Below are 17,083 nucleotides of genomic sequence, written 5' to 3'. Positions count from 1 at the left end.
GTGCCCAGCCAGACTGCTCTCTGGGTTCTGTCTCAGGAGTTGATCTCTGTGTTGTGTGTCTGGCTCTGTGGCTGCATCCCTGCTCCCAGCATTGATCTGCTCACTGTGCTGTATCTCTGGCTGGCATGGCTCTGCTCCCCAACTCAGTTCAGGCTCTTGCTCTCTCCTTAGCTCAACTCTGCCGTACCCAGGTAAATTGAACTCATGTGGAGGACAGAACGAACATGCACGCACGCACGCACGCGCCTCCTGACTTCCTCTTTAAGCAGCCTGAACTGTCAGTAAGGTTATCCTGGAGCACTGGCCTCTTCCCATTGTTCCTGGAGACTGTCAGTCTCAGAGTCCTAACTTTGCATTCATCCTTTCCCTTCCTTTTGGTACTGGGCATTAGCCAACCAACCACCCCCCACAATGAGTTTTAATAAGGGGCCAACAGTTTCCTTACATTCCCCCCTTGCTAAAATCCTGTCACAGCCACAATATTCACAGCAGTACACATTAACAACATATACCAAAACCACACTATATTAAAAATGTTAACGATTAACAAAAGAACATTTAAAATGTAACATCCTATGTCTATTTCTTTATACAAGACATGCTAATATTCATTACAGCACTAGAGCCAATAACAATTATCTCTAACAGGCAATACACCCTTAATAGTTGTGAGATCTCCTTAAAACTTTACCCACAATTTTTATTCCTGTGTCCCTAGATGATAGCATGCCAATTTGAGGCATCTGGTTATTGGGGTTTGGGTTTGCCACACTCTGTTCCCCTTGGTATTCAATTTGTGGGACTAGAACCATTCCCCAATACTTCATCTCTTTAGGGTGTGCTGATCTGTGCTTCCCATGGTCCCTTACTGGACTAAGAGTGCAATGTTTTAGCTGGTCCCTAGGCACTACTCTCTCCACAACATATTTCCTCCGTGCAAGGACCCTATCCCAGCATGGGACCTGAACCTAGTGCTAAAAGTCTTGATGGGTAAACCTTTTGAACCTCTCACCACCTGTCCGCTACTACACTTATCAATGAAGGTGGCCTTACTTATAGCGATCACCTCTGCCAGACAAGTTGGTGAAATAGCAGCATTAATGGCAGATCCATAAGGACAAGGTAATTCTACAGACTCACCCCAAATTCCTCCCAAAAGTACCCACCTCGTTCCACTGCAATGAACCCATATACTTTTCGGTCTTTCCCAAAGCAGCATAAGGACAACAAAGAAACAGCTTTCCATATCCTGGATGTCCGCAGAGCACTTGCCTTCTAACTACAATGAAGAAAACCCTTTCGAAAGACTCCCAGGCTGTTCATATCATCTACAGAGAGATTGCAGGAATTGCCTATATCAAAACAAAGACTATCTAGTTGCATTAAACTAGCATATACCCTGGTACAGAGAGAACCCTCACCCACTGTGCGGTTTCACTTGACAAGGGCAATGGCAACCACAATGGCATTCCTACAGGGTGTGTCCACAGAACACATCTGCAAGGCTGCCACATGGGTGTCAACACATACCTTCATGCCACATTATGCGATCCAGACATTTGCTGAGGCAGAATCAAGACTTGGCCAAACAATACCTTTGGTCACACATGCTCAGCAGCCGAAGCTCCCACCACCTATTACAAATACTGCTTTGCAGTCACCAAGGTGGAGCACCCATGAGGACACTCCTCGAAGAAGAAGGGAAGATTACTCATCTGTGCAGTAACTGGTGTTCGAGATGGTTGTTCCTGTAGGTGCTCCACCTTGGTGATTGCAAAGCAGTATTTGTAATAGGTGGTGGGAGCTTCGGCTGCTGAGCATGTGTGACCAAAGGTATTGTTTGGCCAAGGCTTGATTCTGCCTCAGCAAATGTCTGGATCACATCCACCTTCCTCCCCTTCGTTTTAGAATAGAATATGTCCAGGTCAGAGAAGGAACTGGTGGGAGGTGGGGGGGGGGAGAGCTGCGTATGTGCAATATCCTCTTCAGAACACACACTGGCTCTTTGTGCTTGCGACCGGCCATGGACATTGCTGTCACAAATCTCCGATCAAAGGCTTAGCGGTGCTGAAGTACCTAAGGTGGACCATCTATGGGGACAGTCATCTTGAAGAACTCCAGTTACCGCACAGGTGAGTAACCTTCCCTTTTTAGGCAGAAATATGCTGAGACAAAAAATTCCTAACCAGCTGGTAGGTACCCAACTCCTATTAAAGTTCAGTAAGATTTAAGATTCAGATCTCTAATTCCCTAAGGTTTCTCTGAAAATCCTGAGGTCCTGCTTTTCACACATGCGTGCTGGAAGTAACAAAGTGAAGGACTCCTATGCTCTAATGCCTGGTGATATGTGCTACTAGAAAGAGACAAAGGAACAAAATAATTTCTTAAATTTTCACAAGTGAAATGAGTGTTTACAGTCTCAGCTATGGGGGTGAGAGCTGATATTGGCATCTGACAATTTTTAGTTGGCACTAGATGAGACATTCCAGTTCATTTCAGAAATGGCAGGGAATAGAGTCCAATGTCAGTTTTATTTTACTTTCCCCACAGTGATTCCAAGTTGACTCAGTCATTGGAAGAAGTCTTGCATGAGAACAGCAAGACTAGGATTATTTGCTGCCTGTCTTGGATTCTTGGCACTTAGTTGCAGTGCTGTATAGCTCTCTCAAGTTAAGAACGTCCCTGTTTTAAATAAAATACAGGACTATGTAGCACTTTAAAGACTAACAAGATGGTTAGTACCATCTTGTTAGTCTTTAAAGTGCTACCTAGTCCTTTATTTTGTTTCAGCTACACCAGACTAACACGGCTACGTTTCTATCCCTGTTTTAAATGACTTCTTTGTCGAGGTCCCTATAGATCCTGAAGCAAAATGCAGGACAATGTAGCACTTTAAAGACTAACAAGATGGTTTATTAGATGATGAGCTTTCGTGGGCCAGACCCACTTCCTCAGATCAAATAGTGGAAGAAAGTAGTCACAACCATATATACCAAAGGATACAATTAAAAAAAATGAACAAATATGAAAAGGACAAATCACATTGCAGAACAGGAGGGGGATGCGGGGGGGGGGAGGAAGGAAGGTAAGTGTCTGTGAATTGATGATATTAGAGGTAGGGAGAGTGGGATGTTTGTGAGTTAATGGTATTAGAGGTGACAACTGGGGAAACTATCTTGGTAATGGGTGAGATAGTTCAAATGTTTGTTGAGTCCTTTTTGGAAAGTGTCGAATTTTAACATGAATGACAGTTCAGAGGATTCCCTTTCAAGTGCAGATGTAAAAGGTCTTTGTAGCAGAATGCAGGCGGTTAAGTCATTGAGAGAGTGTCCTTTCTGGTTAAAATGGCAAGAAACTGTTTTCTCTTTGTGATCTTGTCTGATATCTGTTTTGTGGGCATTAATCCTTTGGTGAAGTGTCTGAGATGTTTGTCCAATGTACATAGCAGACGGACACTTTCGGCACACGATAGCATAGATTATATTTCTGGATGCGCAGGAATATGTGTTCTTGATCTTATAACTCACTTGGTTAGGTCCAATAATGGTATCCGCAGAATGAATATGTGGACAAAGCTGGCAACGGGGTTTGTTGCAAGGGAAGGTACCAGGGTTGGTATTAGTGTGGTATGTCCTGTGGTGGTTGGTAAGAATCATCTTGAGGTTAGGTGGTTGTCTATAGGAGACTATGGGTCTGTCTCCCAGCGCCTCTTTGAGTATGGTATCCTGTTCCAATATAGGCTGTAGTTTATTGATAATGTGTTGGACAGGTTTAAGTTGGGGGTTGTAGGTGATGACAAGTGGTGTTCTATTGTTGGTTTTCTTGGGTCTGTCTTGAAGTAGATGGTTTCTAGGTATTCGTCTGGCTCTTTCAATTTGCTTTTTTATTTCTCTGGGTGGGTAGTTGAGGTTTATAAATGCTTGGTAGAGATCCTGAAGCTTCTGGTCTCTGTCAGTGGGATTAGAGCAGATGCGGTTGTATCGAAGGGCTTGGCTTTAGACCTATAGATCCTAAATCTCAAGGTTCTGTCCTCACTCAGCTGGATCTTTTCTGATAGGAATCTAAACATTTAATAGGGCTGGGCGACTGAACACTGAATATTAATGGGTGCTTAAACTGTAGCCTCTGTGTCAATATGATAATCAGGTTTGTAGTGCATTGTTTGTTTGGTTAAAAATAGGGCTCACTTAATGCGTCCCCACAAGATACAAACCCATGTGCAACTGCAGGATTCACATCAGCCAAACTACATTCAACCAGTGGAAGTTTGAGTTTGATGATGTGGTGCTTGCATTTTGTGATGATGCCCGTGGCAGTTTTGCATGGTGGGAGACCAGAGGAAAGAAGAGATGAGAAGACTGTAGGGGCGGACTGGCCTGGCAGGACACTGGGAATTTCCCAGTGGGCCGTCCTCTAAAGGGCCGGCTGGCGGCTGCTGAAGGAGGGGGATTGTGATGAGGCGCTGCAGCCCCACACTTTAAATTCCCCACCGCCGCACACCGGCCATGTACAAGGCACAGTGGGGCCAAGAGCGAGCATGCGCGGCATGCTCAAAAGCCGCACAACAGGTGAGAGGGGAGACGCCCGGTCATAGCATGACATCACAGCCCAGGACTTTAAAAGCGCTAGGTCCAGAGTTGTGCCATGCAGCCCAGCTCTAGGCTTGGCACGTGGTCTGGAGCCCTGGAAGCAGCTGGGGCCCGGTCACAGACTCCAGCCCTGCAAACTGGAAGGCAGAAGGTAGGTGGTAGGGAGAGGAAGGGGAAGGGGGCAGGTCAAGAGAAGAAAAGGGAAGGCACCAAGGGACAGGGTAGGGGAGACACACATGCCAGGGGGCCAAGTGGAGACTGAGGAAAAGGGCAGAAGGGGAGGTGTCAGTGGGAGGGGGGACAGGGTGATGCTGGGAGAGGAGAGGGTAAGGGAGTAACGGTAGTTCGGACTAGGAAGCCTAGTCCGAACTACCTAGTTCGTGCCGTGTGTAGCTGCGCGGCACGGGGTTCGAACGAGCAGGGATTTAAAAATGGCGGCGCCCAGTTTATGCAAATGAAGCCCGGGAAATTCAAATCCCAGGCTTCATTTGCAAGTGCGGTATGCCTACATTACCCCACTAGTTCGAACTAGCGGGGTAGTGTAGACATACCCTAGGACAAGTGAGGCAGAGACTGTCACTGTGAGGTGAATGAGGTGGGAATGGATAAGGCGGAAGATGAGCACCTCTGGGCAGTTGCAAAGGTTAGAGAGGGAATGGAAACCAGATCCAAGATCAATGAGCCCTGGGAAGTGGGCCCATTGAAAGGAGACTGGACCTGTGGATGCCTTGGGGGTCAGCAGCAAGGGCCTGCTTTGGGAAGCCCCCTCTTTGGAGGTGAATGTGGCAGCATTGAGACACCACCCAGAAGCCGGCACCACAGACACTAACTGCAGATTCACGGGATGGCTCTCACAGATCTTGGACATGCATAAGATGATAGATTTGCGGGGAGGCAGTGGCATAGCGTGGGAGCTGAGGGATCAGTTGCTCCTGGGCACCATGCTAGGGAGGCTCCAATTTAATCCCATTCTGCTCCCCCCATTATCCCTTCAGTTCACGTGCTCCTACTCTGCCTGCCACCGGCAGCTGGAGTCTCCTCCCTGCCTCTCTGCTCCAGCTCCAACCCCAACCCTGCTCCAAGCCTGACCCTCCTCCATCTCCACTGGAGGGTTAGTGCGTGCGGGAGCCCAGCCCTAAACTGTAGGGGGTAGGGGAAGATGCAATACAAGTTCCCCTCAGCTGTGCACCAGGTTCGGGACTGTGCCACATGGCAGCTGGGGAGAGGGGGGGGCCACAAATTTTTCTTTTGTCCCCGGGCGCATAACACCCTCACTACGCCTCTGCAGTAGAGGAAGGTTTTAGGTGAGGGGATGAGGAAGGGTAGCTCACATGATCAGAGTGGGGCTACTGAAGGAGTGAGCACGGGAGGGAGAAGGGCTGGTGGAGAGGGGCAGGAGTCTGAGTCAGGACAGCAGAGGAGGGTGAGGGGTTGGGGGGCAGCAGGCACCAGGGGAGCCGATGGAGCAAGGGGAGGATACTTGGCAGCAGAGGGGAAAGGTCGAGGTTCATAAGATATTTATTAATAACTTGGGTGCCACAATGGCACATCCAAACAAGCCACAAACTCAGAACTGGTGCACAACACAAAATTCATTCTGCTCATGGGAGGAAACTCTTAGAGAGAACACTTCCCCCAGCTTCTCCACCCCCGAGTCAACGTCACACACATTGGGTTGTTGCAATTGCAGGATAGTTGCATGAGGGGGGTTTGGTGGGGGCCAAACTAATCCCTATGGGTAGGAGGATGGTGGGAAAAGTCCTTAGAGGGGTCACATGACACCTTTTACTTCTGGTCATGTGTCCATCTTGCCCCGAGAGTGTTACCTCCAGAGGCCTGGCTAATGGGGGTCGGGGCATGGTTAACGGGCCAGGGGTATGGCTAATGGGGGTCAAAGAGTATATTTTTAAAAAATTCTTTGATGTGAAAAAGTGGGCCATTCTCAACCCATTTCCCAGGCCTATTTTGATTGCCAGTCCGTCCCTGGAAGACTGGCTGCTTTCCCCATGCTGTTCCTCTCCTGCCACTTCTGCTCTATCCCCAAAGCTTCAGAGATGCTTGGTGGACACTTCCATATGATCATGTATATTTTGAATTTTCTGAATTTAACAAATAAACCCAAACTTGAGCCCAGCATCTTTTGATATTACTTAGTGTTAGTGTTCTTAGACAAGACATTGGAGCTGATGCTCTGTCCTTAGCATAGGAGAAGCAAAACTCTTTTCCACCCTAGTAGCTAGTTATAAAATAGCACTTCAAGCGCCAAAGAATTATTTCCGTTCCAGACATGGGAATACTCCTGCTATAGGGAGTAGGTGCTTTATAAACCAGGGATTAGGGGGTGAGTGAAACCCCTTAATTCCCCCTCAGAATAAATATTTTGACCCCCCCCCTCCTTCAATGTAATGAGAGTCCCTTTGCATATGCCTGGCAGTCAGCAAGTGTCATATCAGAAGATGTCAGTTCTAGTTTTCTGTATTTCTCCAGGTCAGAGACGTCTCAGTACAGAATAATTTCTTTGTGATCCACTGGTTTTGGAAAGGTGCGGGCAGTGTTCCTCTTTACCCTGAATCTATCCCTGATTCTACTTTTCAGGAATGGCATGCTTCTAGGATCTGTCTGAGTGAAACCACTTCCAGAGATGAAGCAGCACAACATACGTTTCTGTTTCTGTATAGATTGCTGTCTTTGCAGTATTCTGAGCAGTTATGTGAGAGTTACAATGATCTGACAAAGAACATTTAGTCATGTAAAAGAATATGATCATATAGCAAGAATATGAGAGGCACAAGAAAGACACAGGTAAGATGTTTTCTGAGAGCCTAATAGAGCAAAGAGGTGGACCCACTGATCTTTCCTTTGAAACCTCTGATATATGCCATGAAAGCAAGCAGGATAGCAGATTGGCTGTGTCATTTGGCAGTTTCCAGGAGCAGGTGTATTCATTTGCTCCACCTCCTAAAAAAAATAAAAAAAACACCCTCTAGCAACCTGAGTTGATAGCAACCCTGTCTGTGCTATCCAAAGAGGAAAGAACTATTGGCAGATAAGATTTTTGTCACTAGGATCCCATCTCGGGTTCTTCCTTTCTTACTTAGTATCAGGCAAAGATCCTGACCTTTCAGCACCAACTAAATGAACACGTGTATCCTGGGAGAGCCATGGAGAGTGAGAGCATAAGCACCCTCCAAGAACAGGTCCAGCGCCTCACCAATGAAAACGTAAGTATGAAATGCATTTTTGTATGCATCGCCTTTCCTGCATACTAAGTAGGGAAATAAAATCATGCTTAAAATGTTAACTGATTAAATTATATGTTTAACCAGTTAACCAACCCACCGGGTCATGCTGCAGGCAGGAGACCACTGGAGCAGTTACCCCGCCTGCAGTACAGCACAGTGAACCTGGCTGGACTGGAGCAACCCCCCACCCATGGCATGGTAGGCCTAGCTAGGCTGAAGCAGTTTCTTTTCCCCCCGGAGTGTCGCAGGCAGGGGTGCTCCAGCCTGCTGTGGGTGAGGGGCTGCTCATGCTGAGCTGGGTGCCAGTTAACCCAGTAAGCATGCCAGTGATGCAATGCTTATGGGTTAACCAGTTAACTCTTTACATTCCTAATCCTAAAACAGGCATTTTGAAAACTTGATCCTAATTGCAAGATGAAAATGGAAAATGACAACCACCTTTCCAAACTATTAGTCATTGCATGCAGAAAGCTGCTTTTTCTCATCATATGTGCTGTTTATTCTTCCCTTCCCCAACCTGCCTATCTGTGCAGTGCTATACATAGGGGAGAAGATCTTGTCTCTGCTCAGCAGATGGAGTCACTGGAGTTGTTTTGTGTGTCCAGATGCAGCTGCAGGATAGAAATGAAAGTCTGTACACAAAGCTTGGAGAACTGCAGGAGAAGATGGGGAAGCTGGCTGGTTCCAAAACAGACTTGTCATCCAGATTGGTCTTCAGTGAGGAAGAGAAACTTAAGGTAATTCATGCACCTTGAGAACTGAAGATACTTGAGCTGTTGAACCAGAAATATATGGATCTGTAGAATCCTTAGCAAATGTAAAGAGATTGTCTCTGAAGATCTGTATAGACATGTACACTCCTCAATGGCCAGGGCTACTATATGTACAGTATTCCTTAGCGTTACTTCTGCTGGGGAAGGCTAGGACTGGTACACTATGTCAGCTTCCAGACAGTCACTTTTCCACACTTCTTCTTTCTGGAAAAGGCTGAGACATCTCAAAATATGTATCATTTAAGTTCAGTAGTTTTTACTTGCCCTTTATAACTCATCCTCTTTGGGGCTATGAAGGGAATCTGGTCTTGGGCATCTCAACAGGTCTTAGCTTGTGTGTGTCATGGTCTGCGTATTTTAATATTAAGGTGCAAACTCTTCTCAATCTTACCTATGGAACCATGGTCAGTGCCTGCAGAATACGCTGATGCTCAGATCACAAGAGGCATGTTTTCTTGCAGATCTTTTTTGTGCTTATATTTTTGGTCTAGGCCTATGGGCATAATCAGTAGCTCTGAGAACCAAATGTTGGCCTCAATGGAGTCCCTAAGGCTCCAAATCATTCCTAGAGGCTAGCCTGATATCCCTTGGCCAAACCCTTAGGTCAGATTCAGTTGCTGCTCAAGCAGAGCTCCTCTTGTCTTCAGTGGGATGTTTATCTGAATGAAGACTGAATAAAGACTGCAGGGTTTGGCCCATAGATTGGAAATATAAATATGAGGCTTCTCTTTTTGCTGACATCTTTGGCTAATCTGGCATTGCCCTGGCAAACTGGGAAAAGGCATAAGCCACCTTCACAGCAAAGGAGGAGTCAAGGAATCTCTTGAATTGACTCTACAGGGTAAAAAAAATCTCAGATTTCAGAAGTAACTCTCTGAAGAAATCTAAGCTCTCAGTGTCCCTGAAACTCCACTTGTGTCCTGTTGGCTCTACGGAGACTGGAATTTCCTGTTGTGGATTTCTGTATCTGAGATTCAGTGCTATCTCATTTGTCTCTCTCACAGATTTCCAGGGACCTCATTGATCTCCAGATTGACACAAACAAAATGAAAGAGCAGTATGAAACAGAAAACTTTGAACTGAAAAATATGGTATGTGGCACTATCATACTGCCTTACAATCCTACATGCATTAGCCCCTCTCTTCTACTTCATGCTCATCCTGTCAGATACACTGATGCCAGGGCCAGAAACTAGACTGTTTGGGGTGCACTTAATTACCCACAGTTTGTCCATGACTCTTGCTACAGCTGTCATTCTCCCTTCACTTGCATGAGCACTGAAATGCAGTCCCAAACTTGTGTCATTTATGCACTGAGTCTGATAACTTGTTTTGCCAAGTGAAAACCTAACTGTGCACTGTAGGTCCTGACCCTGGAGAACCGTATTCTGGAGCTGGAGCTCCACGATGATAAGGTCACCGGGGAGCGTGATGCCCTGCAGGAATGCCTACACACCATGGAAACCAATCGCAAGGCACTGGCTGATGAATACATCAGTCTGAAAAGCAACTATCTGGCCCTGGGTAAAGCACATGAACAAGAGGTGAGTGAGACCTGCTAACTTACTGAGTTTTCCTCACCATGCAGGTTTTGCTCTCACTGATGTTGCCCTTCTCCTCTGTGCACATGCCTACCTGCTGCCTCTTCAGTTTCTACCTTGCTGTTGCTGGAGAACTTCTTAGAAAGAGCATGGGTGTGAGCTCCTCCCAGACCAGTGTTATTTGCTAGTGCATGAACGAGGATGTGTAATGATCCATGAACAAATAAGTGAAACTGACTACTCATAACGTTGTCAGAATAAACATACTGAACAAATGGAGAGGGATTTTTGGGGTAATTTCTTTTACCCATGGAAGTATGCAATTTTCAGGCGGAAATGTGATTTTCAAATTGAGACTGCACCTTTAAAATGTAAATGACAGTTGTAATGGTATAGTAATAATGTATAGTATATTCCTCTAATGATCTAAGAGCACTTTACAAAGGAAGGTAAGTATTGGTAGGTCCTGTCACACTGCACCCTATATTCTTTTAACGGTATTATTATGAGATAATTAAAGTATAATTATGATGTATTTTATATAAGAGAAGTCATGTGAGGTATAATCTGAAAAGTTATGATTTGTTGAATATGCTTGACCCATTTGCATACACGAATCATTTTGTATCACAAGAGCAGAGAACCTTTTTTGGTTCTGGGGTCACCGACTCACAGAAAAATCAGTTGGGGGACCACACACAGGGCTGGATTAACTCTTCTGGGGGTCTGGGGCTAGTAGATTTTGTGTGACCACCCTAGCCTCTGGGATGAGGTTCAGTGTGTGGAAGGAGGCTCCTGTGGAGAAGGCTAGGGCTGATGGATTAACTCTTCTGGATGGGTTGTAGGGTGCAGGAGTGAGCTGGGGGTGTTGGTTCTGGGCAGGAAATAGGGCGCAGGATCTGGTTGAGAGGGAGGGTGCAAGAGCAGAATGTGGGTGAGGGTCTGGGCAGGAGGGAAGGTGGGGAGCTGTTGGAGGATGGGTAAGAGGAGGAGTGCAGGAGTGGGCTTGGTGGTGTAAAATAGACTGAACGCAGCTAACTTTGACTTAAACTCAAAGGCCGTGTCTACACTGGCATGACTTTCCGGAACTGCTTAAAACGGAATACTATTCCGTTTTCAGTTTTTTCCGGAAAAGGAGTGTTTACATTGGCAGGCTGCTTTTCCGGAAAAGCTCTTTTTCTGGAAAAGCGTCTGTGGCCAATGTAGACGCGCTTTTCCGGAAAAGACTACTGGGCTGTCTACACTGGCCCTTTTCCGGAACAGTGTTCCGGAATAAGGACTTATGCCCGAGCAGGAGCAGAATAGGTTTTCCGGAATAGCGGCTGATTTTGTACAGTAGAGCGTCGTTGCTTTTCCGGAAATTCAAGAGCCAGTGTAGACAGCTCGCAGCTTATTCTGGAAAAGCGGCTGATTTTCCGGAATAAGTGGCCCAGTGTAGACACAGCCGAATAGTAAGGGGCACTTCAGGTCAGGAACAAGGGGCATTGGCAGAACTGAGGGAATAGGGGAGGACTAGCAGGACAACCTGCAAGATCCAAATGAGCTACACTGGCAGAGCTGTGTGAGAACTCCAGACTGGAATGACATGGATGCTGCTGGGGTGAATTGAGAGACGTGGGCAGAGCTATGTAAGCAACAAAGTAATACAGCAGCACCTCTGCTTTCTCTAGCTAGTTCTAGTCGATGGTATCAGTCCTGCCTTTTCATGAGAATTAAATAATTCACCACCATATTCAGACAGGTGAGAGAAAAAATCTGCTATCCGGGGGAAAAATTTAAATGCTTCTTATGTAAAAAGAACTGTATGGGCATGCTGAATAATACACATTAAGAGCTGGAGGGGGAAATCTTAAGAAATTAAACTGTTACCTTCTTGTTTTACTTTGCAGGTTGCTAAGAATGAAGAGCTGAGCATAGAGCTGCTAAATGTAGTCCACACCAGGCACTCTCTTCCTCAGTTACGGAATAACTATTCCCAGGTCCTGGCCAATGAAAGCTTAGCTGAGCTGGAAAGGGTGCGGGCTGTGGTCCACCACCTCTCTGCCCGGAAAGTGAAGGTAGAGATCTATATGACCTTCCTAACTAGTCTGACCTCCCTGCTTCCCACAAGAGACCAGAATGTGACCACTGCCCTGTTCTGTTTTTTTAAAATCAGCCAGAAGATATAGTTGCCTCTGAACACGAACGTCGAAAAGTGGAGAGACATGTGAGTGTGCAGCACTGCATGTGTCTCTGAGCTGTGTTCTTGTGATTAATTACTGCATGGGGTTCATCCTCCATGCTCACTCTTCTCCAGTGCAAAATGTCTGTCAGACTGAATTTGGAGAATGACCTATTCCTTGAGTTCTTGAGAGCTGTGTAGTTACCAGATGGCATGTATTTTCTCTTCCGGTTTTTGTTAGAAAACTGGCTCTGCATTGTTTTGTAAGTGACTTCTGCCATGAGAAGCTATGATTAGAGGAGCTAGTAGCTTTCCCCTGCCATTTCCACTGGGCCAATAGAAAAACAAATTTGAAAGGAAGTGGCTCTGTGTTATTTACTAAATCCATGTTCACCTTGATTCCACAGAAGAATTGACTCACTGGTAGCACCTCTGCACTGTTGTGCAGGTGACTTGGGCTCAAACCTCTGTCCCAATCTCTTGCCCCCAGAGCTAGAAGAGCTGTGCACAGTCAATCCACTCAATATCCTGGCACTAGGGAAAAAAAGACACAGAAATCACTGAAGTCAAGTGAGCTTCTTATGCCAGCAGTGTGTGATGCTGCTGTCCCAAGTCACTTAGCAGTGACTCCTGGGACTAGCTAAGGGAGTGTTAGCCTTCCTTTCTGGGCAGAAGGGTCTAAATGAGGGGATTTTGAGAGCTCTGCTAGGGACACAGACTGGAAGTGGTGGTGATAAAGCAAATCCAGAATGGAGGGCTGGGGTAGCCTCTTGCCTCAGCTGCATGCATCATGACTAGTGCTTCAGTATCTACCTTTTAGCAGGAAGCCTGCTAAACAACCAGTGGGGCCCCTGGACGATCCAGATACAAAAGGACACTTAAAGACGATAAAGTCATTGCGGAGAAACTAAATGAATTCTTTGCTTCAGTCTTCATGGCTGAGGACATTGGGGAGATTCCCAAACCTGACCCGTCCTTTGTAGGTGACAAATCTGAGGACTAGTCACAGACTGAAGTGTCATTAGAGGAGGTTTTGGAAGTAATTGATAAACTTAACAGTAACAAGTCACCGAGACCAGATGACATTCACCCAAGAGTCCTGAAAGAACTCAAATGTGAAAGTGTGGAACTGTTGTCATGGGATAAGAGAGAAGATCCTTTCATGGACTGAGAATTGGTTAAAAAACAGGAATAAATGGTAAATGTTCAAAATGAAGAGGGGTAAGTAGTGGTGTTCCCCAAGTGTCAGTCCTAGGGCCAGTCCTATTCAACTTATTCATAAATGATCTAGACAAAGGGATAAACAGTGAGGTGGCAAAGTTTACAGATGATACTAAGCTGCTCAAGGTAGTTAAGACCAAAGCAGACTGTGAAGAACTTCAAAAAGATCTCAGCAAACTAAGTGACTTGGCAACAAAATGGCAAATGAAATTTAATGTGGATAAATGTAAAGTAATGCACATTGGAAATAATAACCCCGACTAGACATACAATATGATGGGGGCTAATTTAGCTACAACTAATCAGGAAAGAGATCTTGGAGTCATAGTGGATAGTTCTCTGAAGACATCCACTCAGTGTGCAGTGGCAGTCAAAAAAGCAAACAGGATGTTAGTAATAATTAAAAAAAAAGGGATAGAGAATAAGACGGAGAATATCTTATTGCCCTTATATAAATCCATGGTACGCCCACATCTGGAATACTGTGTACAGATGTGGTCTCCTCATCTCAAAAAAATGTATACCGGCATTAGAAAAGGTTCAGAGAAGGGCAACTCAAATGATTAGGGGTTTGGAACGGGTCCCATATGAGGAGAGATTAAAGATACTGGGACTTTTCAGCTTGGAAAAGAGGAGACTAAGGGGGGATATGATAGAGGTCTATAAAATCATGAGTGGTGTGGAGAAAGTGAATAAAGAAAAGTTATTTACTTGTTCCCATAATATAAGAACTAGGGGCCACCAAATGAAACTAATGGGCAGCAGGTTTAAAACAAATAAAAGGAAATTGTTCTTCACACAGCGCATAGTCTATCTGTGGAACTCCTTGCCTGAGGAGGTTGTGAAGGCTAGGACTACAACAGGGTTTAAAAGACAACTAGATAGATTAATGGAGGTTAAGTCCATTGATGGCTGTTAGCCAGGATGGGTAAGGAACGGTGTCCCCAGCCTCTGTCTGTCAGAGGGTGGAGATGGATGGCAGGAGAGAGATCGCTTGATCATTAAGTGTTCAGTTCACTCCCTCTGGGGCACCTGGCATTGGCCGCTGTTGGCAGACAGGACACTGGGCTGGGTGGACTTTTGGTCTGACCCAGTCTGGCCATTCTTATGTTCTTACATTTCTCATAATGTCACCTTCCTGTCTAGGCCTGCTGATGGAATGGAGGGGGGCCAAAGGAGGCAACTGCACCAGGGCCCAGCTATTCAAAGGGGTTCGGAGCTGCCGGCCCGAGTCCTGGGCCCCCTTGAATTGCTGCTGGAGCGCTGGAACACTGTCCAAGTGCTTTGCACGGCTCTGAAAGCTGGGGGCGACTAAAGGGTGACTGCCCTTGGCCCCAAGTCCTCCAACTGAGGCCCTGCCCCTTCTGGGGTGTGGTGCCACCCCCACCACCACACTTTGCCTTGGGGCCCATGGTGGCTATTGGCCCGACTGCTCCTATCCACATCTCACCTAAGTCCACACTTTGTTTGATTATACCTATGCAACCAGGATAGATGTTTATGACATTAGTGGTGTTGTAGTGTATTAGCTGCTTCCTATTCAATCTTCCCTTCCCCTGCATTTCACTGTGCCCCTTTAAGCACACATCTTTCCAGCAAGAGCAGTTTGTTAGGTAGCTAGTAATTTTTTCTCATTCTCAGTGAGCTTTTTCTGAAGTTCAGTCATTCTTTTTGCAGGGCTCGTTTCATCTTCCCGTTCATTCTTGTCTTTTAGTTGCTTGGAAACCAAGATCACATAAAAGTTGAGATTGAAAAGATGAAGCGAACATGTGACTCTCAGCAACAGAAGCTGGAAGAGAGAGTGTGAGTGTCTGAGGCTGTCCCACCCTCTTGTACCATTGCTTGCAGGGCTCTCACACTGGAATATCTGAACCTCACCAACATGAATGGATTCAATAGCATTTCTATTTTACTGGTAGAGACCTGAGGTGCAGAGATAAAACCTGGCAGTCTCATAGGGCCCTGTGGATTTTCGGTGCCTGTCTTATATTGAAAGTCGGTGGGATTTAGGTCCCTAAATACCTGATACTTCCTACTCTACCACAGACTCTATGTGATCTTGCACATGTCAGTTCAGCTCTTTGACAATTGGAGCTGAACTGACATGTGCAAGATCACATAGAGTCTGTGGTAGAGTAGGAATTGAGCCCAGGTCTTGAGCATCTGATCATTCTTTCTTCCTTCAGTAGGTGAGACTGAGGAGCTCAAGAGGAGAAAGGCTGTGACTGGAGGGTGTTTTCTCCCTTTCACATTAGCAGGCTTTGGATGAAATCTGCCTTTGGTTTCAAATGGATGGAGTTGGATGGACTCTGCCTAGTTTGCAGTTGGTAGCATTTGCTTAGGAGATTCCTGTATCAGGTATCAGGCATCAGGCTTGTTTGGGTTGCTCAGCTTTATGCACCTAAATTGGCAGAGTTGCATGGAGTTGTGGAGTAGGACTGGTGCACAGCTCCTGGCTCTAATCCATACTATTGGTCCCTTGCTTTAGAAGCACTGTAGTATGCCAAACAACCTGGACTGTGTTCTGTGCCAATGGAGGGCCATTGATGGAAGAGCAGCCCGGTGAGTGAAGTGAACATGTCCCCCCTTGTGTGTATGCAGAGTGGCAATGGGGAAGGAGCTGCAGGAGGCCAAGAGAGCAATTCGCAATACTCAGCACAAACTGGCGGAGCAGTCAGCGGTAAGATCCCTAAGCCTTGTGCTCTGACTCTGTGACTCACCTAGATATTTAACTTCTTTGGTTGCATAGCACCATACACTAGTAACTTGGAGCCAAAAGCAAGGTGGGTGAGGCTCTGCCCTGGAAGTCTTGTCAGCATGTCTCACTCTGCAGAGGGACTTGATCAATCTCGACTGCTGTTTCCCTAGCGGCGTCAGACTATGCCAAGAAGAAACAACTGAGTTCAAGCCATTTGTGTCTGCAAATGCAGCATGATGGCGCAGGGCCAACTCATCCTCCTTGGATGTGTCAAGTTTTGTGCTTCTGTCATTGGGAAGCCACAAACTGTCAGTTCCTTGTATAAATGAACCCATTTGCTACTTGGAACATTCAGTTTTTCAGTATTAAGGGGCCATGTAAATGACACACTGCGTCTTGGTCCAATTCTTACTTACTGAATAGCACGGTGCCTCAGTTTCTCTATCTATAAAACAGAGGCAATAAGAATTTCCTCCCTCACAAGATTCTGACGCTTTATTCCATAATGCTTGTGAAGTGCTTTGAGATCTCTAGAGGGAAGGTGCCAGTGAAGTATTCAGTTGGTGCCCAGATTCTTTGGGGGTATGGGTAGCACAGAAATATGCAGACCTGCCAACGGGGGTGGTGAAGGTGGAGCAAAGGGGGCAACTGCCTTAGGGCTTGGTAATTCAAAAGGGCCTGGGGCTTCCAGCTGCCGCCATTACTATGGTAGCAATGGTGGCTGGAGCCCTTGACCCTTTACATTGCTGCTGGAGCCCTGCTGGCTCCAGCAGCAATGTAAAGGGCTGGGAGTAGAGGACAGGGTCACTCTGGGTGGTGCAGAACTCTAGCTGCCCTTAGCCCCACTCTTTCTGCTCA

The 17,083-nt window shown here is 46.2% G+C and overlaps 1 protein-coding gene across 7 annotated transcripts in view; it reads left to right on the top strand.

The window, feature by feature from the left end:
* Positions 1-1,818: 1,818 nt before the first annotated feature.
* The window catches only part of CCDC78 (coiled-coil domain containing 78), a 27,945-nt gene continuing 12,680 nt past the window's right edge, over positions 1,819-17,083 (top strand). For 2 of the 7 annotated variants that reach the window (XM_075898935.2, XM_075898937.2), the window contains exons 1-10: positions 1,819-7,391; positions 7,688-7,810; positions 7,916-8,029; positions 8,437-8,568; positions 9,609-9,695; positions 9,969-10,148; positions 12,035-12,202; positions 12,301-12,351; positions 15,242-15,330; positions 16,129-16,207. In XM_075898935.2, coding sequence (XP_075755050.2) covers positions 7,368-7,391; positions 7,688-7,810; positions 7,916-8,029; positions 8,437-8,568; positions 9,609-9,695; positions 9,969-10,148; positions 12,035-12,202; positions 12,301-12,351; positions 15,242-15,330; positions 16,129-16,207 — 1,047 coding nt within the window. In that variant the 5' untranslated portion in view covers positions 1,819-7,367. The remainder of the gene's footprint in view (positions 7,392-7,687; positions 7,811-7,915; positions 8,030-8,436; positions 8,569-9,608; positions 9,696-9,968; positions 10,149-12,034; positions 12,203-12,300; positions 12,352-15,241; positions 15,331-16,128; positions 16,208-17,083) is intronic. The other 5 variants (XM_089782144.1, XM_089782145.1, XM_089782146.1 and 2 more) reach the window with 5 other exon arrangements.

The sequence above is a fragment of the Pelodiscus sinensis genome, chromosome 15 (assembly GCF_052426305.1).
Source record: "Pelodiscus sinensis isolate ZL-2025 chromosome 15, ASM5242630v1, whole genome shotgun sequence".
NCBI lineage: Eukaryota > Metazoa > Chordata > Testudines > Trionychidae > Pelodiscus > Pelodiscus sinensis.
This window is presented reverse-complemented; position numbering and strand designations above follow the sequence as displayed.